This window comes from Pollicipes pollicipes, unplaced genomic scaffold (assembly GCF_011947565.3).
Source record: "Pollicipes pollicipes isolate AB1234 unplaced genomic scaffold, Ppol_2.1 Scaffold_6052;HRSCAF=7182_pilon_pilon_pilon, whole genome shotgun sequence".
Lineage (NCBI taxonomy): Eukaryota > Metazoa > Arthropoda > Thecostraca > Pollicipedomorpha > Pollicipedidae > Pollicipes > Pollicipes pollicipes.
The window spans coordinates 21,330,080-21,356,500 of NW_023596805.1; the positions used below are offsets into that span (position 1 = coordinate 21,330,080).

General features: G+C 52.0%; 1 protein-coding gene and 1 pseudogene across 1 annotated transcript; one reads left to right on the plus strand and one right to left on the minus strand.

Moving 5' to 3' along the window:
- The first annotated feature begins 900 nt into the window (after window positions 1-900).
- Window positions 901-11,408, plus strand: LOC119104346 (uncharacterized). The gene is made up of 9 exons (XM_037228042.1): window positions 901-958; window positions 3,849-3,924; window positions 4,497-4,561; window positions 5,358-5,471; window positions 7,403-7,956; window positions 8,603-8,697; window positions 9,184-9,265; window positions 9,864-10,055; window positions 10,649-11,408. The coding sequence occupies exons 1-9, from the start codon at window positions 941-943 to the stop codon at window positions 10,827-10,829; spliced, it is 1,377 nt and encodes a 458-aa protein (XP_037083937.1). The 5' UTR covers window positions 901-940; the 3' UTR covers window positions 10,830-11,408.
- Window positions 11,409-12,440: 1,032 nt separating this feature from the next.
- Window positions 12,441-26,421, minus strand: part of LOC119104347 (calpain-11-like) — a 28,187-nt pseudogene continuing 14,206 nt past the window's right edge.

The window sequence follows — 26,421 nt, forward strand, 5'->3', positions numbered from 1 at the left end:
TCTAAAACATCGTTCAATATATCTTAAGCACTAGTTGAGCATGCGTGTGAGTCAGCTTCTCACTGTAAATGACGCGTGGGGCCAACTACACCTCAAATGCGGAATAAATAGAGACTAAATAATGTGCAATTACGTGCGGTAAGGCAAAACAATGGCAGACCAATGAAGTTTTTCGGAAAATGGATACAACGCGAGTCAAGATATTCAGTTGCTCAGAATCGAAAAGAAGATGACTATTAACGTGAACGGAATTGGCGGAATCATGCATTGTTTTCGCTCTTTAAGCTTGTACCACAAGCATACCTCATGTCACCACCAATGTGAATAAGTCATGCATATTCCGGCTAACGCAACACATAGTGATATGCCTATACCATTTACGAACATTTCCACATGAATTTAAATGACGATATCACTCGGCTCGCCCGCACTTATTTCTATTCCTTCTAGCCGCCACTGCACGACATCCACATTTATTCGACAGCAGTTCTATCTGGAGCATCTGATAAGTTTCTTCCGGCGGGCATTCCAACGTGGGAAAATAGTTTCACACGGTCGTGCTCGCGGTCGGTCCAATGCATGGCGTCTGGCAGCGAGCTCGCGGTGGGGTGTGGATCGGCGTCAGACGACCTCCGCCGTACTGCAGTTCTCGGCATCATGACGTCTGTCCGACACCCGCACGACGTCGGCGGACAGGGGTGAGGCGCTCCACTGAACACGACGCGTGTCGACGGCCAAAGACTGGCGGATTTCCGCCCACTCGAAGGCTGCGTTTGATTCATGTTACCCATGGGCTCGGCTGAACTCTACCGCCGGCTCGACCGTTCTACTGGTCCGGGAACTGGTGGACCGTGGTCAACCGCTCGTATTTAAATGGAAGTTAGTTGGAAGGAGCACCGGAGTGTGGTCGGAGCCCCTTGCGCGACAGACACCCACCGCCATGGCGCCTATCAGTCTGGTAAGTTACCTGTTTGGCTAACTCGCCCGGCGAAATTGGTTAACCGGCTTCGAATGCCGCTTTCCAATTACACGTTTCCATGAATGAAACTGTAAAATGGATACCATTGATGTGTCCATTGAATTACAGTGCATGCACTTGTTAAATGCTAAGTGACTAAGAAATGTTTATCACCCAGTTTCTTTGCCGTTTTCAGATATCGGATAATTTGACAAAGGCTTGTGGGTGCATATAAATCGGCAAAGTCGGATGCACGATGCTCGCCTTCTTATCTTGTGTCCTTCAACCGCCTGTTACGTCGTTAAGACTTCGTGGTTTAGATATTTCTTTTAGATACTTTAGGTCTGTGATTAAAGTTGAATGCATGGGGCGTCTTTTTATGCGGTTCGTATTATCTTTATCCCACGGAGGAGTAAACTGGACCTCCCAAAATTTCGGTATCTTCTCTCGCCCTTTCACCGTTTTTGTTGTTTTGTCTGAAACGGACCAACGGAGGTAAATCCTCTTTTGTCATGCAAAAGCTTTCAAATGTTGTAAATAAATGCGGATAAAAGTAAGAAACTACTGCTCAACTGGCGAGTGGGCGGGGAATCGGGTTGTTGAATGTCACATATTTAGCGGACATAGATGGTAGGTGACACAATAAACCTGAATAGACCCAAATGATTGCAACAACTCATATGGAACATACACAGTTTTCGAAATTCGTCATTTTTACATCGGTGGTAACCGTAGAAACGCGTAGTTAAGGGATCGGTTTCGCCTCTGCCCGATGATTTTCAAGCTCGGCTACCATGCCTAGGGGCGCCAACAAATACTAGTCGCAATTTATCAGAGAAAAAAGGATAGTACCAGAACTAGACGGCTTTGAAATCAGGGACGGACCAAGGTTTGCTTTGAATTTTTTTTTTTTGGTCTTTCCTTTCAATGGCAACAAAGCTACGACGGCCATTGATACCATAACATATAGCGTAATAAAGATGGAAGAAAAGTATCTGCGAGTTTCTTTTACCACTCCCATTGGCAATGGCAATATGAATGCCCATGCATTGGCAGATGCAAAAATGCTGATTGAGCTGGACGTAAGTTCATCTTATTGGCGTTTTAAGCTTTCCTATCAAAACACGCGTTTTTGATATTTCACATTAGAAGAGCAGGATACGTGACAACCCGCCCCTACTGGGTTTATTGAAAGTAGCGGCGCGATGATGTACAGGCCACTGTCACTGACGCCAGGCCCACCGTGATATTTAATATCGAAATATATGCCTCCCATGCTTCATACCCCGTACCGCCCCTAGGTCACTCCTGAATGCAAAGAAAGCCGTAACGATATTGTACAACCACTGATCTCGTAAAAATGCTATCCCCCATGTGATTGTCTGCCTTTATGTCAACCCAAGCCGTTTGCCATATCGGCGCATTCTATGCACTATCTGCACGTATTTTGTCATTGGAAACTTTCCGTTCTGGCTAATCAAATGTTCTCTGGCAAAACCTTAAACGCCAAGAAACTTCCGTTGATGTCATTAAATGCGCTCTGGCGATTTGGAATGCACAAAACTTGGCTGCGCGTCCCTATGTCACCTGTTGGGGGGATAGGTTTATTTTCGCCATTTTAACACATATTGAAACTTGCTCCGAGACCGGTAATTGCTGTGATATCGATGTTCCAAGGGGATGCAATATCGTTTATAGAACGTCTTCCCCAGACAAAGCTTAAGTTCACTGACAGCCCGCCAATGGCAGAATACGGTGCATTCCGCGATTCCTGCTCTACAGGATCCGTGGATATCCGCGCGCGCTGTCGTTCATGACCTGTACCTCGTATTTTGGCAGTGACTCTGGAAACTGTCGAGGTGTCACACGCGAACGTTTTGACCCTGGGTCGTCTTCGGTGCTTCTCGCGACACTGACGGGGGCGCCCGCGGTCAGCTGCCGGGAGAAGCGTTGGAGAGGGCCCATGTTCGACGCGTTTTCGTGTGGAGCCCTGGCACTTTCCAGAGCCACGACCACAGCAATAATGACTCTGGTCAACAGCCCTGAGATGTCTTTTTGACTTATCCATGCTTTGCAAAACACGCTGAATCACTTGAACCACCATGCACGTGCATTATGTTTTGGGGGCTATCTCACAACAGAAATATTCATTTTTTGAACGCGAACGCAGCGTGAGATATTAAACACTTCGACCAACACCGTCGATTTCGAGTCGCTAGGAGTCTTCTCCTGTGCATGCTTATTGTTGGAACTCTACAAAGGAAATGTTTTGCATTATGTATTTCCTCAAGAAAACGTGAGTTATGCATTCAAATATTGATACGATGAAGACTATAGGATCCGTTGATGAAACAAGCTATAGTCGTTCAGTTTTCACGAGACCTTTTTGGGATGCCTCCCCACCCGTATCACGTATGGTTGAATTTTCACAAGCAATGCTCCATTCTTTTTTACAAATGATATAAGACTTGAAATTCCTGTGTAACCAGGCATTGATCTATGGTTCTCTTCTGAGCTGTTTGCAGTTTCCAAACGCATTGTCAACCGTGACTAGTTACTCGAATTGGTAAAGCAACAGTTGCATACTGTTAGTGCCGCTGCCATTTTCAAACGTTTTCGTTCCGTGGTGTTAGATCTGGCGTCGCTTAGGTGGGCGTACCTGCAGCGCTGCGATCCAGTTAGCAAAGCCAACGGTAGCCAATAAATTGGACACGTAGGTGCTTTTAATTGCACTGTTTTCCAATAGGTGAGAGGAATTCCTGCATATAGTACTCTCGCCTCAGATATAAATATTGATGTCACTTTTTGTGTCGTCAAAGGCGTTTCGGGCGGCGATGCCTTCCAGCCTGTGGTAAGCAACGTCATGCAAATATGCCATCGCTGTTTGCAGATCACCTTCTTTGGCCTGTTCCTGACCGTGACCTCGGAGGGCGTCTACAGCAGAGGACACGGATATGCCATTGGCGGTACGTAATGGATGAACGGTAGCCACTGACTGGTTCGTCCGCACGTAGGTTTTGTTCTGTAAAGAATGCATTTGTTGGTTCCGTTCTGGCCCACTCGTACTAACTCTAGTAAATTGACTAACTCTTGTTTATTGACTCTTGTTCCCACCCCAATCATTTACCGTAATCCAGGAACGTTGGTACCGGGTGGGAGGGAAGGGGCGTAGTAAGCAGCCCCTAAACTCTGGAAAAGTTAAGCAGCTATCCTACGCTCAAAACTGTTCACTTTCCTTGGGCGTAAGCCCACGAAAGTATGACTGAAACTGCGCAGTTAGTACATGTCACATCATAAGCGAATGTACACCGAGTGGTAATACGCTATTCACATTGCCGCTTACACCTGTGTTTTGAGAGCAATCGATATGTGAGGTTTGAAGGGAGGCGTGCTAACAACAGTGCAATATCTTTACAATAAATGAGCAATCAATTGGCACCAACAGCACTTGTCATCATTTGACTCGAAAAAAATGTTGTCAAAATCCAAAGTTTCAACCAGAAGGATACCAGCTGTGTAATCAAACCGGATATTTCAGTCACACCAAGGAAACGATTCGTGGTCAAGACTGTTCCCGTGAAACGGGTATCTCACGGTCGAAAGGTAGGTGCAATCCCTACTTGACCGCACCTTGGGCTACACCATTCGTGCCATACGTAAGTTAGCTGATCTTTTCTCTAGCCCTCAATATGCATGCATAGCAAGCTGCGCTCTAGCAGATGCTGGCAGTCTTGGTGGAAGTGTCACATGTTGAGCATCTCAGCCAGCAATGCTACAACAGCCAACAGCTGCAATGGCAGCCGTATGCTGCCATTGCAGGCACTCAGCGATCTGCAGCGAGTAAGCGACAGTGCCAACAGAGCAGGTGCTCACATCTGGCCGGCTGGTGTTGCGTTTGGGCAGTTGCCTCTTTACGCCCGATGAAAGCTTGGCCACCAACACGACTTGATGCCGTGTCGATGCCGTTGATGCTGTGTTTGTCACCTGAAATCTTGCGCATCCCATTCATGCACCGGCCCCGTTTTAGACACCATTAGTTTTGCCTCCAGGGTCACACCTTGGTGATCCTGGACACGAAATAGGTCACTTTTTGTGACCTCTTACATCTCGGTCACAAAATGAAATCTCGCGTTCTGTAATATTGATTGTGTCGTCGGATAATTTATGAATCTTTGGAATCAGGGCCGATGTCTACAGTCTGTATATATCTGTAGACTCGCGTTCAATGCAATCGAGAGTCGGTCTTTTTTGTTCAATGCAATCAAGAGGCGACCTTTTTGTTCAATGCAATTGAGAGGCGGTCTTTGAAGGTTATCAGCGTCCCTGTACCAAGATAAGGGCCGCTTTTATCCGTTCCGTCGGCGCGCTGACTCCGCCGTGCTCGGCCGCGCTCCGACAGAGCACAGCTGTGTTCCGGAGCCCTTACGACAGCTACGATGAGGCGGACGCCATCCGCACGGCGGACCGTGACGTCCCCCACAAGGTCTCCTCCTACCTGCCGCCCTACAAGCCGGTCAGTCCCCGCACGCCGCTGTCAGGCGGGGGCGTGTTCGTCACCCAGCCGTGTGCATGTTCGACACCCAACCGTGGGCGTGTTCGATACCCAGCCGTGTGCGTGTTCGACACCCAGCCGTGTGTATGTTCGACACCCAGCCGTGGGCGTGTTCGACACCCAGCTGTGTGCATGTTCGATACCCAGCCGTGGGCGTGTTCGACACCCAACGCTCCTGTCGGCTGTCCTAAGCAGAATGGTCAGAAATACGTGCGATTTGGCCTGTTCCATTGTATCCAGATATGATGCTCGTTTAGAGAAACATTGCCATTTTTCCCGGTCCAAGGTTGCCGCGACCGCAAAAGAGGCCTATTTGTTTATTTCTTAACGTTACTTGCCTTACAGCGATGGCATGAAAAACCGATGAAAACAATACGCAAATGTGCTGAGGAAAGCTATAGTGTAATCTGGCACAAGCGATCATTATGTATCAACATTCCATGGTTGCTTCTTGGACAAGAAACCTTCAAAGACTTCGTTTGCTTCAAAAGATGGTATATATTGCTAGTGAATTCATGCGTGGGGGAATTGCATCTTATTATTCGTATTGCGTCTTACGAATTACATCCGCCAACTTCCCTCATTTTTATGACAATGCGTTATCATTCAATGACTCTGAGTTTTCTCACAACGAATCCAATCGTAAGCAAGCAGCGAAGCGCACAGAGTAAGGACGTGAGTCAGCACCTCCATGCATCAAAGCACCTAGCAAATGTGTGCAAAACTAGCGTCATGACCCGGCGCATCAGAGCGGCACGTGCCAATCTGTGCCGGCCGGCTGAGCGCAGATGACTGGTGCCTGAGTGGGGTCTTGACGGGCTGAGGCTGTGTTGATTGGCTGCAATGGCCGACCAACGCTGTAGTTCGTGACGTCATGGTCATGACCGCTCCGCAACGTCATGGTCATGACGTCATGCAAAGAACTCACGGAAATGCGCTGAGATGTCCCAAGTCTCCACTCTCACCACAGCGTACAGCTAGCACAGGCTGTCCCCCTGTACGCCTGACGTCAGGACGGGGAACAGTTCGAAACACACTGTCGTGTCGTCTGGGTGGTCGCGAGAGTGGAGCTACGGCTGCTGCTGGCATCTCGCCACTCTCAACGGCTGCCGCTGGCCATCTTCCACTGCCAACGGCCGCCACTGGCCGGTTCCCCACTCCCGGAAACTCTACATATCTCATGACTGCCCCCTCAAGTCAGCTGACCTTCGGCCGTTGGACGCTCGTGCCGTTAAAATACACTTTGAGCGCGCCCGAGCCGGGGCGGTTCAGCGCGCGTGCTTCACACGTCACTGACCCGCCGAGGGAGGGCTTCCGCCTCGACGCAGGCCGGGACCGCACCCTCCCGCTCGACGCTGTTGAGGTGTTTGCCGATGTATGTAAAGGCCAAGGTCATTAGAGTCGGCAGACATGATGAGGCACAGAGTTGTCAAGTGCATGTCGGTTTAAAATGGAATGTTATATGTTATGTTATAAGTTATGCATAACATATATGCATGCATATAGCAATGCGATGTGCATTACGGGCATGGGTAACCAATCTTGAGTACCGTCAGGGAAGGTAAGGTAATGTAGTGTAAGGCAAGGCAAGGCAATGTAAGGTAACACATTTATTTATTCATTTATTAGATCGCACGGCTTCACCTCCCTGGTGGACCAATTGAGTCTAGATGGTGCTTTTTTCTAGTGATGATAATTCAGTTGTGAATGCGTGCATCTGCTATGGTGAACACTGGTGCGTGTTCCCAAACCAGAAGTCGTGATGGAGAATGACGCGTCAATGCCTGTTGCTGGGTGGCTGTAACCTCATCGGTTACGCCATCAGTCATGCAACACAAGCGAAGGCTATTACGGCATCCGTTAACATCCTGAATATGACTCATCTGTTTCAGGCCGTCGTGGCCAAAAAGGCCGTCCACGTACCGATCCACACGCCGCACGACGTGCACGTGCCAGTCCATGCACCCCACGACACCCATATACCAGTCCACACACCCCACGACACTCATGTACCAGTCCACACCTCCCATGACTCTCATGTTCCAGTCCACGCCTCCCACGACGCACATGTTCCAGTTCACGCCTCCCACGACGCACATGTTCCAGTTCACGCCTCCCACGATGCACATGTTCCAGTTCACGCCTCCCACGACTCACATGTTCCAGTTCACACCTCCCACGACCCACATGTTCCAGTTCACGCCTCCCACGACGCACATGTTCCAGTTCACGCCTCCCACGACGCACACGCTCCCGCCGTGGTCCTGTCCCACCCTGCCCCGAAGGCCCACGTGCCTGTCCCAGTGCCCGTGAGCCACGACGTGGCGCACGTGGCGCACGAGCCCGTGGCGTACCACTACGACTACCACGTGGTGCCTCCGTGCGCGCTGGCCAATCAGCAGGTGTACAACATCACCGTGTGTCTGGACGACGCTGAGTACCCTACGTGAGTCGACCAGAGCACCTCAGCGCTTGGTCTGATAGTCTGTCACAATGACATGCTAGTCTGTCAGTCTCGCAGTCTGGCACTCTGACAGTCTGACGTTTTGGATGTCTGACAGTCCGGCTATCTAACAGGCTTGTTGGTCTGAGGATTTTAAACAGTCGTCGATCGCGTGCGCTTCTATAACGCAGAATTCCGAGCGAAGCGCCGACGCGGTCCGTTGAAGATAGTCCAGTAGACCTCAGACGCGCCTGTGTGGGCGGTTGTCTCCGGTGATGGCAGTAACGTTTGGTGCTGCACATCAGGGGATTAATGCACGCCTCCGTGCCGGAACTGCAACAGTCCCTGGCGAGCGACTGGGCCTCACTAATCATGACCCTTGTGGCCTTCGCACGTCGTTAACGGTGTCGCCCAAGGGCGTCGGCTAGGTGCCACCCGATTTGGAGTGGTCCCGCTGTCGGTGCTCCTCCCGCGGCTGGCGGCGGTGATCGAGTGGTTGCGGGGTTTTTCTCACGACGGTAAGAACTGGGGTCGTCATTCCCGCCGCCGGAAATTTCGATTTTCCTGATTGAAAACAGGGGTGGCAACGTTGTTGACTCGAACAGTCGTGTGCCCCGACAAATAGCCGGACAACCATGTGTCTCCTCAGGGAGACGATTTTGCACGAGTTGAAGAGAGACCCTCTGCTGACGGCGCGGCTCATGAGTGACGTCACCTACCAGTCAGCTGATAACCTGGTGGACGGTACGTCTGGAATGCGGGTGTGCTTGCATACTGAGCAGGAAGTTTGAGAACCACATGCCTTCGGTTTCAACACTGCTCTCGAACAACAACGGAGCTGCAGTATGATGCACGGGGAGGTTTGCGTTGAACTGATGTTCTGAAGCTCATATTTTCAGCCGCAGGCTGGGACGCCGTGAATGTTGGCCAGTCTGGTTTCATGATGCAGACATATGGACTTTGGAATTCTTCCATGTCAATACACATTCCAAAAAAACATTTCGTGTAAATATGACACATGTACATTAACACAAAACTTAAGCTGAACTGAACTGTGCGTTTCTCGTGTTTGCACTGTATCATGTTGAAGTGCGTGCACCACTCGCTCCAATTAATTTCCGTGAGAGCAGGCTCAGACCACGTCAGTCAATCAAGGATCGAGGTAAAGAGAGCAACAGCAGAACTAAGTACCTGACCGATAACCAAGCAATGGCTGTGCCTGTGCTTCAGGTCTGACCAAGGCTGAGGAGGAGCAGTACTCGCGGCAGCACTACTACGGAGAGGCCGGACATGACGCTCACCTGCCGACGACGTCAGTAGGGCTCCGGCCTCCGTGAGACACCTCCTATTGGCCACAGGCTCTGAACTGTCATGTCGGCTGCACGGGGCAGCTCAGGGGTCTTTGATATAACGGCGGGTGGGATCGGTCAATATTGCCGCAGTGCTGCCATGATATGAACGTAGGTTATTGAAATTGGTGAGGCTGATTTCCTTTTTGTGGAGATCTCCCGTTTGAGCAAGAAGCTGGAGACAGGCTGGCTCCTACTGACATCTTTTCGGACATGTGACATATTCGGGTAACGTCACTCGGTTTTTGACATCAAGAAAGTGCAGACACCCGGCTTGAAAGTGTCCGACAGTTTATGTCCTGCTTTTCTTTTTATTCCCTTATTTTTCGTCTTCTTTAAGAACGAGAAACAAGATAATGAATACAAAAAGTGAATAGTGGCACTAATCGTTGGGCATGTCACGACATACTCATGACTCCGTGTCACATAGTGTCACAGTCTCTTACAGAGATCATGATGGAGGACACTAGACAACCTCAATGACCTTCTGACTGGCCTAACCTAAAACATCCTAAACTCAGCGTCGAGCTCGTGCTTTACCTCCCATCACGCTTCCAGCAGCGGCTACGCCTACTCGGACAGTTACCAGCGTGACGGCGGCTACATCTGCCCGTCTGACGTGTTCTATGCCCGCGTGAAGCGCGCCGTCAATACCTACAACGAGTGGAAGGTGATTGTGAACATGCCGGACGCCTTCGTCCACGATCCCGCCTACAAGCAGTACGTCCAGACTTCCCGTCTCGAGAGCTGCGTGTAAGTGACGGACGGCGACTCGGACGGGGCCTGACAGTGACGGCCGTGGGGGCAGTGATCAGCGACAGAACAGTGTTTGGTCGTGAAGGGGACAGTTTCCTGCCGTGCCGCCGCTTAAAAACCTCCAAGGCCAGATGAGTGACCTGGGCATTTGGCGGCTTTTGTCGCATTCCGGGATGTGCACTGTGGAAAAGCCCGTTTCAGCTTGTGCGATCCTCCACATTTGCGGCTCTTCCATGTTTGTCGCTGAAGATCTACCTAAGCTTTCAAGCTACTACGTTTCTTTTGCTTGTCGTCACCAATATCCATCGTTTTGGCAGGCGACTTTTACCCTATGAGCAGGCCTTTAAGTGTGTTGATACTGACGTTTCGCAAGCCCCGCAATGGCCGCTTGTCACGTGTCTTTGGAAAGGCTCTGTACCAATACTGATATGTCATATGTTACATTCTACTCTTATGCTGCGACGTAGCATGAGGTGCTACCTTGCTACCTACCCTGCCATCGGCACATACCGTGCCCAGTGCGACCTACACGCCATCTTGAGAGGATTTCCCAGCCTACACTTCATCCACGCTCTTTTCCGCTGTTGCAGACACCCGGGCGGCGCGTGCAGCTTCGTGGACCACCTGTTCCCCTCCTCCTGTCTGCAGAAGCATGCCTTCGTCCGCCTGGTGGCGTACGACCCCAAACGAGGCCTGCATGTCGACTCCTTCAAGCTGCCCTCTGCCTGCTCCTGCCACCTGGCGCCGAAGGGTGGAGTTTACCGTGCGTGATCGCTGCGCCCGATGCTCCTGCCATCTGCTGACCAGGAGGAAAGTCTGCCACGCGTCATCACCAAAGCTGGTGGTGTTGCACTCTGATTCACTTGCAGGGGCGTAGTTTCAACAAATGAGTTTGGGCTGAACATTGAAAAATGATTCAGCTTACCGCCAAAAGAGGCCAACAAACAAGTCTCTCCCCAGATTTGGCCCATTTTCTTCCGTAACTTGGCGGGGAGCTGGAGTCAACGACCCCGCCCCCCCGTCGGGGGGGGGGGGGGGGGCGGGAGCCCCCAACTTCAAATGAGTAGGAAACTACACCCCCGCTCACTTGTATTTATTTCACAGTGCTTTGGCTTGTCAAGTATTGTAGGGGATGTTTCCCACTCTGTGTCTGAGCTTTACAGCTCAGGCGAACGCTTCGTACGTTCCATACGCTTGTGGATGGACTCTCCCAGCATCTCTCCGGAATGCTCAACCGTATTTCACTTTTTTAGGTTGTGGCGTTTAAGAAAGGTTCTTTCAAGCATCCGTTGAACGTTCATTGTCACGTTTTGCTGCAGTGTTGGTGAAATAAACGCACCGCTTACGCTACTATCCCGTGCTGAAAAGGCTCCAGGAGAATATTCTAGCTCTCCGCCTTTCATTTATTGCAGGCTGCTGGTATTTTTCATTGTTAAATACCGACAATGCTGCATTTTTCATGTGCGCGCAATCATAACACTCATGGGCCCAATGATCAATTATTGATACCAAATGATTACTTTACCAAAATCTGACACTTCTAAGCGTGCCAACCCAATCTCAACCCAACCCTTCACCAGTCTGGCGAGACGCGTGCTTGAAAGGTAAATCTGATAGCGGCAAATGCGTGAATCGCAGGTTGCATATATTTCGACCAACACAAGTTCAAGGTAAAAGTTGCACAATTGCGGATAAATAACTATGCACATTGCACGAGGACAGAAGAGCAAGGCACAAGTCAAACGGCAATCATCTGCCACATCCGTCCGCTGCCAGACGATGCTGTCTCAAAGATGCACACGCACCGCACGCACACTAGCACGCACACACGTGACATGCACGCAGCCACGTAACCCTGCCCTCCGCGACTGAAGAGGTGCGGTCGCATGACCTGGCAAACGCTTCAAATCTCACTAAAAAGGGGAATAATAGACCATCGACAACACAAACTGTCCCTGGCCGATCTCGCTGACATGTTCTATGCATCTCTGGTTATCCTAGCTGTTTTTGTACACGGCTACATTAACACATCGACCAAAATGGTCACTGCGCGTGAGCGGCTTGTCTTGAGGGCGGGCGGTTGCTCGAATCCCTAACTTCCGTCTGGAAGACCGCACGTTCCACGCCGCCTCGTGCGTCAATGTCACCGAAGGCCGGTGCGCCAAGGCGTACGTCACCTCTAAAGCACTGGCCGAAGACGACGGGCGCAGCGTTCGCGATAAGGGGGCAAAGCGTGCCGCCATTCGCGTGTCTCCCGATCTGACTCGTCATGGAGTAGGCAACAGCTCGAAGGGGGGGGGGGGGGGGGGCAGTCCGCCGCGCGCCGGCAGCCGGGCCACGCACGTGCAGACCAGTACAGGGCACGTGCCGCGGGGCTGCGGGGGCACACACCTCCCACGAGCCCCCTTCTTCGTTTCAGAGGTGGGCGGGGGCCTGTCACACCGGCCTGAGCAGACCCGTCCTGACGCTGGTCTGGGCAGACCCGTCCTTAAGATGGTCTGAGTAGACCCGTCCTGAAGATGATCTCCGACAGTCACCCGTGAGAACTCACGCATGCGCGCTGAAAGCACGGCAGTGCGGGAGGCGTCACGCGGCGTGAGGCCCGACCGTGCAGTCACGCGGCGTGAGGCACGACTTTCCAATGGACTACTGCTGATGCCATGCTCCGTATCAGGAGTAGATGGTCATCAGGATCATCTGCAATAGAGGGACGTCATGTTTAAATTAGCAGCTCATGGAAATCAACGGACGCTTTCGCAGTAACACAGAGCTAGTGTTGATGTGTGAATGTGATGCCGTGCAATTACTGAGCACGGAGAGACAAATATGTAGTTTCGCAACAGCAAGTTGAAGAAGGAGGGAAAATGGGAGATGAGTTTCTTTGTTGATTTGATTCGCCTCCTTCATGGTCGCAAAACAGTCACTGCGGTCAACGCGCCATAAGATACTAATCAGCAAAGGAGGGATTCATCATCCTCTTAAAGTTGGGGACTGCAGCACCCTACCCACCCACCCACTCCCATCCCCCACCCGGCGCCGTTTCTCAACCGAACATGAAACTTCACCCCTGTTGGGAAAACGAATAAACAAATGAGGAATCGAAGAGTTCACCACGATAATACAAGGGTTGCCTCTGAGCCATGTGCATGCTATCCCCAGTCTCCATAAACCGCATGACTGAGCTTGAATCTCTCAATGAAGTGATATGACACCGCGGTCCACCTCTGTCAGGGGGGGGGGGGGGGGAAGGGGTTACGCGGTCCTGTATTTCGCCGCATTTAGTCAGCGTACGGGGCTGCGTTAAACACCTACGACATAGTGCTGTCGGTAGGCTGTGATTATATCATTTATCTTACATTTATCCTATGGACAGTGCTAATAGCCTTATTGCTCGTAGAATAGCCAGGAAAATGGACAGATAATGTATCTATGCCCCACTCTTCCTGGCTATTCTGCAAGGAATAAAAATTAACATCGTATCACCTACACACATCTCGTAAATATGATCACCGTAATTAACAATTTATATTTATCCTTCGTGGCATTAACCTTGCATCTCATTTGTCCAATAAATAATTTCGCAAACCTTTCATTTATGACACATATTACTTACCAAATACAGAATTTATCAAACAGGACATTTATCGAAACAAATTAAGTACCGAACGGATCATGTGTCAAACGTATAATGTATACAAGATATCCGACAGCAAACTTATGCATCGAGCATATCTCTATCAAACATATCCTTTAAACATATCAGTTACTTTACAATCGTATACTTTCTGTCACGAGTTTTACACTTCATGGGATATTCGCTTGGATATCATTAAACAAGTCCGGCAAACCACACCCTCTGAAGCCAGCTTCGCTGCCCAGCACTAACCTCCTCTAGCGAGATGGGGTTGGTCTTCATCTTGGTGTCGATGCTGTGGTAGCGTTCGTGCGCTAAATGCAGCCGCACCATGGCGATGAGGAAGCTCTCCACCGTCAGCACGCAGCTCTTGGTGAACCTCAGGATCAGGCACTCCAGAACCTGCCACAGAGGAGTCTAAGGGCCCACACGAGCAGCTCACACCAGAACCTGCCACAGGGGAATCTCAGGGCCCACGCGAGCAGCTCACACCAGAACCTGCCACAGAGGAATCTCAGGGCCCGCATGCGTAGCTCACACCAGAACCTGCCTCAGAGGAATTACAGGGCCCACACGCGTAGCTCACACCAGAGCCTGCCACAGAAGAATTTCGGGCCCATACGCGTAGCTCACACCAGAGCCTGCCACAGAGGAATCTCAGGGCTCACATGCGTAGCTCACACCAGAACCTGCCACTGAGGAATCTCAGGGCCCGCACGCGTAGCTCACACCAGAGCCTGCCACAGGGAAATCTCAAGGCCCGCACGCATAGCTCACTCCAGAACCTGCCACAGGAGAATCTCAGGGTCCCCATGCGTAGCTCACTGTGGTAATACGGCAGGGCCAACAGAACTGTACCATAACGTTGTTGTTCAGTCGTGAACGCTCATACATCGTTGTATTGTCGTATCGTTCAGGCGTTTCTGTTAGTGTAACGATGAACACAATGGACTAAGGATTATCTGGAGATATGGGTTCAATTCCCAGTGGACGGATCCATCTTTGCCGCGTTACCTGGCGAGAACTATCAAGAAACTGGAGAGTGACTAGTTACCACTGGTTCATTTAGACAGGAGTCGATGAAAGTAATAATCTAAAGCAAAGCCAACGGCAAGGAATCATCTTAGAGCGCAGAAACCTTGGAATCCGGGGGTCAAGAACCTCCCGCAAGCGGTAAATGAAACAATACAAGCGGGCATAAGAAGGTGGGCGTAGTTTAGTTATTTCTGCCGGAGCAGGACTGTGGTCAGGTACCTTGTTTGACACGGTGACCCCCGCCTCGTACAGGATGGGTCGCATGTTGTAGCTGGACGTCTTGTTAGAGTGGCTCCTGTCGTACTTCAAGAACGCCAGCTGGAACATTACGGGCCCCAATGAAGTGATGTTAGATACGGAAAAATGGATGATGAATCATCGTATTAAGGCTTATCAAAGTCACTTACACAAAGCATCCACCATTTCAATGTTAAACATTTTGTCTAAATAACTCTTTACAAACAACAGAGCAGGAACATACGATAAACACAGGCCAATACCACGCATGAGTCCGAGAGAAGTGAAAACCTCCGCCATAGTCCGCATCGAGCTAAGAGGGTCACAGCAAATGCTTAAAGGACACAAGTGGCAGTCTCTACTGACGGCCGAGCAGAGATGTACGAACTCTTGAGAACGACGCAGAAATCCCCAGACGGCCACGTCTGCCCCGAAGGCTTCGCTATCTCCAGCAGCCGGGTCCAGGGCAATGACCATCTAATAGTGGAGAATGAGCACGATGGGCACTAACCCTCCAGTAGTGGAGCGTGAGCAGGATGGCTGGGATCTCGAACAGGCTGATACGGCCCGAGATGCTGTAGTCGCGCAGCATGATCAGCGACTTGCACAACTCCAGGCTCGGCTTGTCGGAGTGAAACGCTGCGGAGGAGACAGATGGACCTCATCAGAGCGTCATCAGGACGTCATCAGAGCACTAAGCAGAACTGTGTAGAATGGGGCGGCTCTGTTCCGAGCTGTAGGAGCTTAACATGGCGTATAGACGTATTCAGGGCAAACTTGCAGCTCAACACGGATAAACGTTAGTTGCCATGACAATTTTCTTGACAAATGCTATTAAATCTCAAGGAGGCTGGTAGTAACCCACGAAACGTGCCTGAATGATAGACAATGGTTGATTCCGAGTCATGCTGAAAGGAACGAGCAATCAGATCAAGCTCGGCTAACCGATACTCGTAATAATTAAATAAAAGCATCTTCCAATACATGACGCACGCCATGAACTCCTGGACATCAAGTAGTGGTAGTCAGATCGAAGAACCTGGGGGTGCACGCGGTGCTAAGACGAGCCCCCTCCGACTGGCACCAGAGACTCACTTTGTCTACCTCCCTTCCAGTGCGTCTTTAGAATCTTCAGCAGGATCACCGAGTCCACGTCCGGAGGATACTTGGCGACCAGCTTGGCCAGGATCAGACGCGAGTCGGGCTGTGGGCCAAGTCAGGGCTCATTTACTTGTAAACACGTCCGAATGCTAATAACGAAACAGAGCAAGACGGCACGTAACCTACACCGCCCGCTCTCTTTCCTGGCGTCGGAAATGAGGCCATCGTTGCTTTCGTATCTCTTTCCGCCTGCCCTCACACCCATACCGCTCAATGTTAAGTGGTGCAAGGATCACGCAGATTTGTCGCCTTTCCTACTCTTTTGGCCTTTCCTGTAAGTCACAGCAAATTTTCACTTGATCTCCATTATTGGAGCGCATTAGTTACCAACGCTGCCAGGGAGTGCTTCGACAACGAGCCAGTTACATGTGGTCATGATGTGGCAAGTAATCGACAAGCGCAAGCAACGGCATCACGTGACCTAACGTTTACTGTGCGTCTGAAGATGATCTCTTTGACGCGTGTGATCTCAAATATCGTATGTGCTCACATATCGTATGCTGTCCTCGATGGTATCCGAGGAGACGGGCCGGAACACCATGTTGTCCTCGTTCACCTCCCTGAAATCAGCGCCCGGCGCGTCATCAGCTGTTTCGCGACTTTACAAACGCGCAGAGATGCCAGCTCAGCGACCATATAACATCACTACTCAAGGAATCGGACCTTTCCAGGCCTGTTGGGCTGGCTGATGCGTCGTATTGTCCACGGCAGCCAGCAGGCGTGTTGTTGGTGGTCCCTTTCAAGCCCTGACAAACGAGAAACATTCCATCCAACTACTAGGCATCACTCTTCTTTCGTGATTTACTGTCGTTTCCAATAATAAACCGATTACTGCACCTCACCTACGGCCAGATCTCCCCACTTACTCTACATTCACACCCACCTGGCATTAATTCATGTACAAACGCGCGTCTCCACCACCAGACGTCGCCCCGATCGCCATGATGCCACCTGCCCTATCTTTCCGCCCGACTCTCTCGCCGCGCAGCGAGCAGCGAGCCTCGCTCACCAGATGTTGCTCTGCTCGTCGGTCAGGACTCTGAAGAGGAACTTGGCGTCCCTGTTGGGCTGCGCCGTCTGCGGCACCACGATGTAGTCGCCGGGCGGCAGGGTGAAGAAGGTGGCCGTCTCACGGGTGCACGTGTAGGCCGTCACGTCCAGCGGCTTCTGTGGCGCGAGCGGGGCGGGTCGAGCGCAGGTTAAGGACGGGTCTTCCGTTTATACGTGTACGCTGTCCCGTCCGGGGTTCCTTCACAGCAGTGTCAGAAGAGGTCCGATCAAGGACAGGTCAGCAGGGTCAGAGATGGTGCGGTCAAGGTCAGATCGACTGGAGCACATCAAAGCTTTGGTCAGCTCTGGGCCAGCTCAGGCCACATGATACGCTTGGGCTAGTACCAGGACATCAAGAGCTGCAAACGCCCGGGTCAGGACCAAAACAGTGGGATACGGCAAAGGTCGAGTCAATGGCGGTAAAAACTCAACAGTGGCAGGTCAAGGTCAAATTAGCAGAAATGCAGCATGGACCTGGCCCGCGGCAGGGCTAGCCACCCATCAATGCACAAGTCAAAGGAAGGTCAGAGGAGACACAATACGCTCGTGCACCACTCCCAGATCATCTGGGGTTCGGTCTGCCACGACCACCGCAGGCGACTCACGTTCGTGATCATGATCTCCTTGGTGAGCCGGTGACAGGTGTGGGGCACTCCGTACACGGAGAAGCCGATAGCCGCCAGCTGACGCCGCTTCTTCTTGACGTCGTCCGGCGGCAGCGTGTCGTATTCCTGTGTCAGTGACACCACCACGTGACACTTGTTGGCCGAACTGCGCGGGATCTGGATGTGGAACTGCGGGTTCTGCGCCGCCGTCTCTGTCGGATGAAAACAAGGCGGTGTTAGTGACACCACAACGTGACACTTGTTGGCCAAATTAGTCGGGATCTGGATGTGGAGCTGCGGGTTCTGCGCCGCCGTGTATGTCAGGTGAAAACAAGGCACATGGCATTCCACTGCACTACGGTGCATAGACAACACACACAGGGGAACGTGTCATCGGAAAATGTTCGATAGGTTAGCGAGAGACCGGAAAAATATGTCAAAACATATACCCAATGGGTTTAACCGAACAAACGCCAATCAACCAAACACATGCGCCGGGCCCTGTGAGGCTGGCATCAGTCGTCAACCCCGGGTCAGTGGTGAGCCCAGGTGCGGTGCCCGGGGAGAGGAGAGGAGGGCCTGCGAGGGCACTGGGTCCGGCAGAGGGCAGCTGCTGTGTCGTGACGCGACGTGACGTGACGCGATGTGACGTGGTCAGACAAGTGGTCAATGGATGGGTCGGGGTTTGCGGCAAACGCTGTCATTCTGGGATCGTCTGGTCGTCCAGCTCGACGTCCAGCTCTCCCGAAAACGGTAGTGGTATGTGCGGTTTAGAAGCATGGTGATTTTTACGTGTCCTGTGGCTATCAGCCGCTGAAAACAAGCACATGAGCTCAATGATTAATCTCTTTGGACGTGCCTGGTGGCTGACAAGCAGCTGGGCAAATTGTTGTGACATGGAACCACTATGACTAGAAAATAGCGCAAAAATGTGGGGAAGTAAGGAGCCGTGGGAACGTAAAAATGTATGCGACCGACATGAGGAATGCGTTTGAAAGATCTCAAAGCTGATTGACAGAGTGGATGTGCGCAAAAGCCTTACACAAATCACCCACCAGGCCAAATACTGCAAAGGCCTTTCGAATGGTATTTCTTGAAGTGATTTCGTGGGCGTGACATGCCACAGCCGCCTAATCCGCCATGTGTGTTCATTCTTCATAGGCAAGCAACATGTGCAATTCCGGCTCTGCCTGATGTGGCCTGACCCGACCGGTCCGATCCGATTCAATCTTAAACGAAATGTTCCGCGTTTTAAGATATTGTAGCAAGCATCAGCTTGATGAAATAAGCTTACGTACAGCTGTTGGTATGTTTTTAAGTGAAAAGTGCTCTAGACAACACGCTTTCTCTGTTAAGTAAATATGCTGCCCAGTGCATCATTGTTTGATCACGTCATCTTGCAGAGCACTGTTTGAGAGACAGCTGACGGCCGTGACATTTGGAGATCGTACTCACGAACGTCAGATATGAATGACTCGCCGACTGGCTTACGCATTGGCCTAGGTCACTGCATGGCCAATGGAATGACAGGATTGGAATGAAATTGTGACGGTATCATGGATACCTGGGTGACCTTGAAAAGTCTCCTCCAAATGGTCTGCACATCCTTGCAAGCGTGTAGCTCGAAATAGCGTGGGGGGTCTCAAGAATAGTAGAGTTGTGAACCATCGAATGATCTTCAAGGCGACTATTACAGTAAAAACCCAATACAAGTGTGGAACACTTCTTTTAACCGAGCCCCAAGCCTGACCCGTGATAATGCACACAAAAGCCGTTGGTGTCAGCTGTCATTGTGCAACTGCAGCCGTCGTAACGATGCACTGTGACCTGTCGTACTTTCTTGAGACCCCCACCCCTCTGGGTCTTCTTTAGACTGCCACCTCAGCCCATCTGAGTCTTCAAGGCGGTTATCCCTGGTCCCCCGACAGTTCTCAGAGCGGTGCTCTTAGCCGTTCTAAAAGCCGCAGGATTGACAGCCCGCCGCCGCCAGAGTACCTAAAACGGCACATTCTTGTGCTTGTTCCCAAGACGGTAAGCTCCTGCATTGCTCTGAGACCTGAGCCGCAGCCCCTGCTCCCGGAGGATCTCCCATGGCAGCGGCAGCGCGGCGCAGCCACGGGAGGAGCGCACGCACCACAGCTGGGGCCGCCGCCGGCGTTGTGCCCGGTCCGCCAGCGTCGGCGCGCCAGCACCGCCCGCCATGGCTTCTTGCTGTGCAGACAGCTCTCGTTCATCCAGTCGTCCGGCCCGATGTGCACCAGGTCCAGGTGCGTGAACACGCGGGCGAAGTCATCGAACGACATCCTGCCAGGGACGAGCCGCCGTCACAGGAGGTGTCGGAGGTCAGTGACAGTGCAGGGTGGTCAGGCAAACCAGCGGGGCTCATTTAAACCACGCAGAGGCCATTGAGCCCATATAGAGGTCATTGAACCCATACACACGTTGTTGAACCCACACGGAGGTCATTTAATGTGCAAAGATAACAACAGAGGTTATCGAGAGCACACCAATGGCAAGGCCCCCACGATTACGCTGAGGACAGTGACGGCACACATAACATTACTGGATAAGCATCCATCAAAAGCTCGTCGACATTGGCTGAAGACTCACTAGAAATATCTTGTTTCTGCTTGATAGGTCACCGAAATTCTCCATCCCTCATTAGTAAGTCACTAGAGCAACGCCCATCCGAATACCAAGAACTTCTCCTCGCTGTCTGACGACTCACCAGAACTCCCCATCGTTGGCGACCCGAACGCTGAGCAGGTCCTTGTCCCGGTCACTGAGACTGTCCCACTCCCAGCTCCGCTCGCTCCAGGGCCCGTTCCACTCGCCCTTGCCCCAGGGGTTCCGCAATCTGTGGGAGCGGGCGCCGGTCACTGACGGACGAGGCCTGGGAGCGCATCGACACGGGGCCAAGCATAGCCAGGTAACGGTACGAGCCTCAACAGAATCGTCTTTGACTGCGGAAAGCACCATGAAATTCCGCGGCCTCAGAACTAGACTTTAAGGTACGGTACGGAACTCGAACACTTGCAATTTTGGGTAACACTCCGAAGAGGCCAAACTGAGGTCCTTATCATAGCCAATGTTTTGGACAACACTGCGTGAATACTGCATTTGTCAAATTTACATACACTAGATATATTCGTTTCCGCTGACACGATTGATGAATTTCGTGCAGTCACTGGTTCTTGCTTATGTCATACGCTTGTATCTGCATGCCATTTGCCGGTGCAGCAAAACGTTCGCTACGATTTGTCCAACAGAGAGTTACCAACGAACGAGCTGAGGCGCCACAGCACAGTCCTGGAACGTATACGGCATGCGCGGCAGCCGGCTGTGCCGCGGGAGCACTGCATCGGTGTCCACCGCCGTGGCTCCGGCGTCCACCCTAAACCTGACCAGCGGCGTCTCTTCCAGCCTGCTTCGGACCCGCGCCAGGCCTTCGCCTCCGCGTCCAATCCTCACCTGACAGCGGCCCGTCTCCCCTAGCTTGCTCCTGACCCGCGCCAGGCCTCCATCACCGCGTCCATCCTCACCTGACCAGCGGCGGTCTCCCCAGCTTGCTTCTGACCCGCGCCAGGCCCGGTCACGCTGTAGGCGTGCTGGGTCACCAGGCCGTTCCGCAGCCGCAGGTGCCGCTTCGTGTCCCCGCTCCTGCCAGACACGCCGTCTTGACGTCAGTCATGGGAGGCGAACCGCGGAGCCCACGGCGGTCGCGGTGACGCGGCTACAGTCCCGGGCCACGGCGGAAAATACAACAGTCTCCAACAAAAATCACTGGAATCACAAAAAATCACAAAAAATCACTAATCACTGATTAAACGAAACTCTGGAGATGAGGCATAAGAATAAACCGACCACCACGACCTGCGGTGCAACCGTTAATGAAGTAACAACCTGTCGTGTTGCAAACATGTAAGTCGGCAGTGAGTTCCATTTTATGTCAAACTCTTGACATCTTGCACCTCATATGGCTCACAACATTGCGAACTGCGCTTTTGCAGCACGACAGGTTGTTACTTCATTAAAAAAGCGCCCCAGGCCGTAGTGCCTGGTTTAATCCTTTCGCTCACGTCAAGCCTCGTTTTAATAACCCAGCACTTTTGTTCAAGCTAAATAGATTGCAAGATGTCAAGAGTTCGACATATCATGGACCAGACGGTCCGTCACCCGCTACCAGAAACATCTGGACACAGCGCGGTGTGGAGCGTGCGGAGACTTCGGCTCCGACCCGGCGGACAAGCACGCGGCCGGACTGACCGTGGCGCGAGTCCGGGAGGGATTCGCCCCCAGGACGCCGGAAGTCCACGACTGCAGGACTCGAGCCCGGCGCACTCACGATGTGTATGCTGGCCACGATGAGGCTGGAGCGGGGGACGGCGCTGTGAGCACCTGGTAGATGACGTACGTCTCCTGCCTGCTGCAGGCTGAAGCTCTGCACGATGCCCTCCCGTCAGATCTTGCAGGGCCAGCGTCGTCGAGTTCTGGTGCAGGCTCTCGTACGAGCCGTAGAACCTTCCAAAAACGTAAGCAATTACCTTCACAAGACGGCTTTGCAAAACATTTACATGCAGTGAGCTCCTTGAGCGTCGCGGGAAGAGGGGTTTATATATATATATATATATATATATATATATATATATATATATAGATATATATGCGTGGTGTGTGTGTGTGTGTGTGTGTGTGTGTGTGTGTGTGTGGTGTGTGTGTGTGTGTGTGTGTGTTGTGTGGGTGTTGTGTGTGTGGTGTGTGTGTGTGTGTGTGGTGTGTGTGTGTGTGTGTGTGTGTTGTGTGGTGTGTGTGTGTGTGTGTGTGGTGTGTGTGTGTGTGCATTAGTATGTAAAACATGCATGTTATATATATATATATATATATATATATTATATATATATACAGCATGGAAACGACAGCTAGCGTTTGAGCCATATACGAACACTGCAAAGCAACGCAACGCCATTTTCCAGATGTTCACATGACTTTAGGCCGTCTCCATCCAGACAATACAAGCTGAATCAAGCTCCACCCAGCACTAAAAGTGACGTGACACCTCTCGCTGAGACTAGGCCACTGCGTATGGGCCAGCAACCTGACCCGACCTCAGGCCGGCTGGGGCCCACAGCCGGCACTCACTTGGCATAGGCCTTCTCGAGCAAGGCGGACCAGAAACTCGGCCGGGTCGGAGGAAGTGCGCGTACAGCAGGCGGCCGCGGTGGGTCGGCAGGGCGGTCATCCACATCACCTCCACCCACTCGCCGAAGTGCCAGAACCGGAACCTGCAACGGCGCGCACTGAGTTCAGGGGTAGGGCCGGGCCGCATGGTGGGTCACTCAGGATCAGGTCAGATCAGGTCAGGGAAAGATCAGGTAGTCAGGTTGCAGGTCAGGTCCGAGCATTCCGTGTTTGGTATGATTGCTTCAGGTCAGGCCTGATAGCTTTGAACCAAGTCAGGCTAAAACAGGGCAGATCAGATTCCGGTTCGATCAGATTTTCGATGTCACGTTCCCTGATACCTTGGGCACGAAACATCTGGGCTAGTGATCCACCAACTATGATGATTGTTCAAAAATGTCTATTGTTCAATTGCGGCAAATCGCGTGAATGCTTGTAAAGATGACGCAAAATAGACAACTAAAAGCCGTGTTATCGTTTGTAATAACCCTTGGTTAAAGGCAGTGTGATCACCACAGTGAGAGATCATGACCATGCTGTAGCTCATGATGACATAAGGCCCAGCATTGCACGAGAGCGTCACACTTACACGACGCCATGACAGTCTGTCTGTTTACCATTGTCTGTCAGCAACCGTTCAGCTGAACACCCTATCGCTCCCGCGGCCTCATGGCGTGAGCAACGATTTTTAAACCAATTAATTGTAATGTAGCGTTCGAAAACGTGTAAGTTCAAAAAACCGCAGAGGCTTAATCATCAGGTTTGCCCAGCCTATATTAATCACGCCATTCTGTGGCTGCACGTTGGACAGGCGGCATGGCATTGTACTTTCCCTCGCAATTGGGGAATCTATTCCTGCAGTTTTGACAGCGGTGCCTTAAGCTCCCAATTCACACTTTTAATAACTTTGCATCGTTTGATCAAATCAGTTCCAAACATGTCACTCACAATGAGGATAAAAGCCATCAAATGAGCTCAAACAGCACGCCAGGCGTGACGACATGACGCCGGTGTCGGCCGTCTGACTGTGTTACGGCCGGTGCGCTCCGGCCGGCGCGCTACGGCCGGTACGCTACGGCCGGTACGCTACGGCCGTTGCGCTCCAGCCGGCGCGCTACGGCCGGCGCACTACGGCCGCGCGCTACGGCCGGTGCGCTACGGCCGGCGCGCTGCGCCGCCGCCACTGCGCCGCCGCCACTGCGCCTCTCGTCTGACCTGAACAGGCCGCAGTAATCCTGCTCGAACGACTGGTCCGGCGGCACGACCCGGTCCAGGAAGCGCGGGGTCAAGGTCAGCGTGGAGACGGCCTGCAGCAGCCAGATGTCTCCCAGCTCGCCCCGCTCCACGTCAAACCGACCGCTGCTGTCCGAGATGAAGCGGGGACGGTCGACGATCTCCTGAGGAGGCATCAGCGGCGTCAGAGACGCTCTGAGGGGACACGTGCAGTGAGGGGTCCCCTGAGGAGGCATCAGCGGCGTCAGAGGTGTTCTGAGGGGCACGTGGGGTGAGGGGTCTCCTGAGGGAGCAATAGCGGCGTCAGAGGTGTTCTGAGGGGACACGTGGGGTGAGGGGTCTCCTGAGGGAGCAATAGCGGCGTCAGAGGTGTTCTGAGGGGACACGTGGAGTGAGGGGTCTCCTGAGGGAGCAATAGCGGCGTCAGAGGTGTTCTGAGGGGACACGTGGGGTGAGGGGTCTCCTGAGGGAGCAATAGCGGCGTCAGAGGTGTTCTGAGGGGACACGTGGAGTGAGGGGTCTCCTGAGGGAGCAATAGCGGCGTCAGAGGTGTTCTGAGGGGACACGTGGAGTGAGGGGTCTCCTGAGGGAGCAATAGCGGCGTCAGAGGTGTTCTGAGGGGACACGTGGGGAGGGTCTCCTGAGGGAGCAATAGCGGCGTCAGAGGTGTTCTGAGGGGACACGTGGGGTGAGGGGTCTCCTGAGGGAGCAATAGCGGCGTCAGAGGTGTTCTGAGGGGACACGTGGAGTGAGGGGTCTCCTGAGGAGCAATAGCGGCGTCAGAGGTGTTCTGAGGGGACACGTGGGTGAGGGGTCTCCTGAGGGAGCAATAGCGGCGTCAGAGGTGTTCTGAGGGGACACGTGGGGTGAGGGGTCTCCTGAGGGAGCAATAGCGGCGTCAGAGGTGTTCTGAGGGGACACGTGGAGTGAGGGGTCTCCAGACACAGCACAGGACGGTCATGGGTCTACTGGGGAGACTCAGAGGAAACAGCGGTCTCCTAAGAAGATAGGAAAGTAACGCATTTTTTCTGAAGGGACGCGGAAGAGTCAGTAGTCTCATTGGGAGATGCAGGAGTCATATGATCTTTCGAGAGCACACTGGAGAGTCGTACGATCTCCCTCGGATACACAGGAGGGTTAAATATCTATCGAAGAGACGCAGAGGCGTTAGCTGCTAGGAGTCTCCTAAGCGCACCCAAAACTAGTGCGCGACTCTTAGAGGGCACGGAGGTGTCAATTCTTCCGAAAGACACGAATCGTGCGAAATGTCTTCTAAAGACCTTGTAAAACGGCGAGGGGTCCACTGCGGAGATCTAGAAGAGGCAAGATTTGGGAGGGAGAGGGGTAGAGGTCTCCTTATGAGACACAGGACAACCATGCCGTTGAGAAATTAGGGGTATTCTGAGCGAGCACAGAGAAGTCAGAGACATCCTGGAGAGACGCGAAATCTGCAGAAGTCTGCTACAGAATAGGCTGGGAGGGAGCGTGGTCAGTGCACCAAACCCTGAGAACACAGCGCATTGGGTGGCAAGACGTCTCTTCCAGTCTGGCAGTGGTGTCGTGCTGCGGGCTTTACTTGGATAAGCCAATGCTCTGGAAATTACGCTAGCTCCAATTGTCGTTTTCCCAACCCCAGTACTTTCAGCTGAGGGTAAAAGTCATTGGGGGTTTCACTCGATGTTTGAAAACTACGCCACAACTGAGCTTATCGCCATCCCTGAAAAGCCCGGTAAAAATCGGGCAGCAGCTCCTCCATGGGCCGCAACTTGACCACTTGACTCGGTCTGTGCAAATGCTTAGTCGCGCCTATGCTTTATTCAAAAGCAGGATCGGTGTGATTCTACGTCAGGTCATTCGGCATACGCTGCAGTCATAGGCCCAATAGAATGGAGATTTTTTGTGATGTTAGACCGTGCACTAGTACATATATCATATCCAGGTCATGAGGAAAAAAAACGCTACCATCTATGAACAACACATCTGTTTGCGTTCCGACTCTGGTCTCACATTTTTTTAAATTCAGCAAACCATTTTGTAAATGACAAATTTAAACGCAAATGGGTCGAAACCGCAAACGATGATAATAAATGGGATTTGACGTCGCTAATTAGGTCTAAAGAACAGCCTCGCAAAGAACAGCACCTCAAGTGCATTATATATATATATATATATATATATTATATATATATATATATATAATATATATATAGTCCCGCCCTAAAAACATCAT

Bases quoted from the DNA above. Each gene is read 5' to 3' on its own strand.
- LOC119104346 (XM_037228042.1), top strand. The intron at 4,562-5,357 runs GTAGGTGCAATC...GCGCTCCGACAG, and splicing joins GGGTATCTCACGGTCGAAAG to AGCACAGCTGTGTTCCGGAG. The intron at 9,266-9,863 runs GTCAGTAGGGCT...CGCTTCCAGCAG, and splicing joins GACGCTCACCTGCCGACGAC to CGGCTACGCCTACTCGGACA.